The sequence below is a fragment of the Musa acuminata genome, chromosome BXJ1-2 (genome assembly GCF_036884655.1).
Source record: "Musa acuminata AAA Group cultivar baxijiao chromosome BXJ1-2, Cavendish_Baxijiao_AAA, whole genome shotgun sequence".
Classification (NCBI taxonomy): Eukaryota; Viridiplantae; Streptophyta; class Magnoliopsida; order Zingiberales; family Musaceae; genus Musa; species Musa acuminata.
Genome location: NC_088328.1, coordinates 1,056,388 through 1,058,810, shown reverse-complemented (window position 1 = coordinate 1,058,810; position 2,423 = coordinate 1,056,388). Strand labels below are relative to the sequence as shown.

Genomic DNA, 2,423 nt, shown 5'->3' with positions numbered 1-2,423 from the left:
ACGACGTTGATCCAAGACGATGACGGCTGACCAACAATGACTGCGACACTTCTTCACGTCCCCAAAGTCGGACACTAGATGTATCCTACCGCTGTCGTCGCCCGGCCAACCACAACTCAGCAGTCCATCCATCCCCTATGCCACCCTCAGCGGATCCATCGTATCAAGGCAACTTGTTGCTCACTGCTCTCGACTTCGCAGGCGTCATCCATGCTGCTCTCTATTCTTCCTCAACCACATCTCGCCAAGCGGCTCCCATCCCTCTCTAGTCACACCGGCCTCGCCTCCCTACAGGGTCGTCACCCGCGCCAACCTGGTCACATCCGTCGTTGCTCGACGGCCTTCTTTCTTCGCTGATGACCCAAGAGCAGGTGTCGCTGGTCCTATACCATGTCCTGCCTAAGTACTACACATTGTTCACCTTCAAGACCACGAGCAACCTGGTGAACACACAGGCCTCCGGGAGCAACAACGTCTACACCATCAACATCACCTGCAGCAACAACCAAGTGAACGTGTCGACGGGGGGTCAACGAGATGCCCGTCAACAACAACCTCCATCTGGACTTCCCATTGGCAGTGTACTCGGTGGACATGGTCCTATGATCTACACCAATTGTAGTCGACCCTCCTCCTCACTAGCAACGAGTGAGTAGTCGCAGCCTTTGCCATTGCTCTTTAAACTCTGCCACCGACCACTGCACTACTCAACACTGATCTGTAGAAACGGTAGCCCCTCTTCATAGGCGAGAAACCCTTCCCAGCAGATCTGCACCTTCTTCGTTCAGCGACTATGATCTATTGATCGTGGGCCGCTCTCTTCTTCTTACTCGTCGTCGTTGATTCCTGATCATTGCCACGCTTCCAAGAGGCAGCCATCCTTGCCAAATGTTCATTGGGCCCAATCTGCACTACAACAGCACCCTAAGCATGGCCTTTGGTGAAGTTGCATCGAGGCGAGTGCAACTCTGCCGAATCCTGCTCCACCTTGTGCAGCACCCTTTGGAAGAGCTCGATGTTGTAGGGGAGCTTAAGCAGCCTGGCGGTGGTGTACCCGAACTCCTCCACCTTGTCGAGCAACGTTCAGAACAACAGGGGGATGATGCACTCGGTGCGGACCATGAACTGCTCCTAGACCTACAAATCTCTCACAGATCTGCAATTAGAACTATAGATCTCTCACAGATCTACGACAAGAACTGCAGATCTCTCATAGATATGCGATAAGAACTGTAGATCTCTCACAGATCTACGGCAAGAATTGCATATCTCTCACAGATCTACGATAAGAACTACAGCGTCCCTCTTTCCTCTCTCTTCCTAGCGGATGATGCTCCCAAGGGAAGCACAGGTGCTACAAGCACTGCATCATCTTCCTTGCCATGGCAGAATCAAATGAAACTTCTAGTCCGGTCTGAATCTGCCACCTCCAGTGATGTTGATCAGATCAACACTTTCCTCCTTGGTGAACGATGATTGTCTTCTTCCACTGCCACTCTGTGCCACTGTGGCATCTCTAGTGCTGCGTTCACAATTGTGATTCTCTGATCGTTGGCCACATCGACAACTAGTCACCCAAACCCCTTCTTTGACAAAGATCCTTCAATGCAAAATTTGCATAAAGGATAGTTATAATTTTACTCTGTATCAAGCTAGTATAAGAACCAATTCCTTACTGTTATGTCGTAAACTCCCATCTTGAGCTCTCTGATCAGTACACATCCTCGTAATATCTTCATAATCTACTACTGACATTCTAGTTACTATTTCTATAGGGAATTATAGTGCTTCTCCGTATACAGGACTTATCTCCATCAATGCTGCCATGTTAATTCCTTTCAAGTTACCAAAATGCAACAACTATGCATCTTGGCTTACCCAATTTGGCTCTCTCAATTGTCCACTAGTAATGATCAACATCCCTAGAGAATCCAGTCTAGTACCAAATCCAGCTCACAAACTATAGTTACGTCAAGATTGTCTTATCCTCTAAGTTATTCAAGCCTCAATTACTGAATCCATCACCCCATTGATATCTTTATGTGCGATTGCCATAGAAGCATGGTACAAGCTGCAAACAACCTTGGCAAATCATTTACATACTCGCATGCTTAGTCTTATATCCAATCTAATAAAAATAAAATAAGAGGGAAGTATCATTACTGATTATCTATAAAATATTAAAGTTATCATCAATGACTTGGCTTTAATAGATTATTCCCTCTATGACGAAGAAGTCATACTCCATACCCTTAATGGCCTAGGAGACGAGTACAAGGAATTGGTAGTTGTATTTTGAGCATACGACTCACCAATATCATTTAAAGAACTCTATGACAAGTTGACTGACTACGAGACGTATTTGAAGCGTGAGGACAAGTTGCTCGAACCAACCATCACAGCTCAAGTTAGTTAAAAGTCTA

General features: G+C 46.6%; 1 protein-coding gene across 1 annotated transcript; it reads left to right on the top strand.

Annotated features, from left to right (window-relative positions):
- Positions 1-356: 356 nt before the first annotated feature.
- Positions 357-1,476, top strand: LOC135594630 (fasciclin-like arabinogalactan protein 9). Its single transcript, XM_065084996.1, has 2 exons — positions 357-581; positions 1,279-1,476. Exons 1-2 carry the CDS (start codon positions 357-359, stop codon positions 1,474-1,476), a joined length of 423 nt encoding a protein of 140 aa, XP_064941068.1.
- Positions 1,477-2,423: the final 947 nt, after the last annotated feature.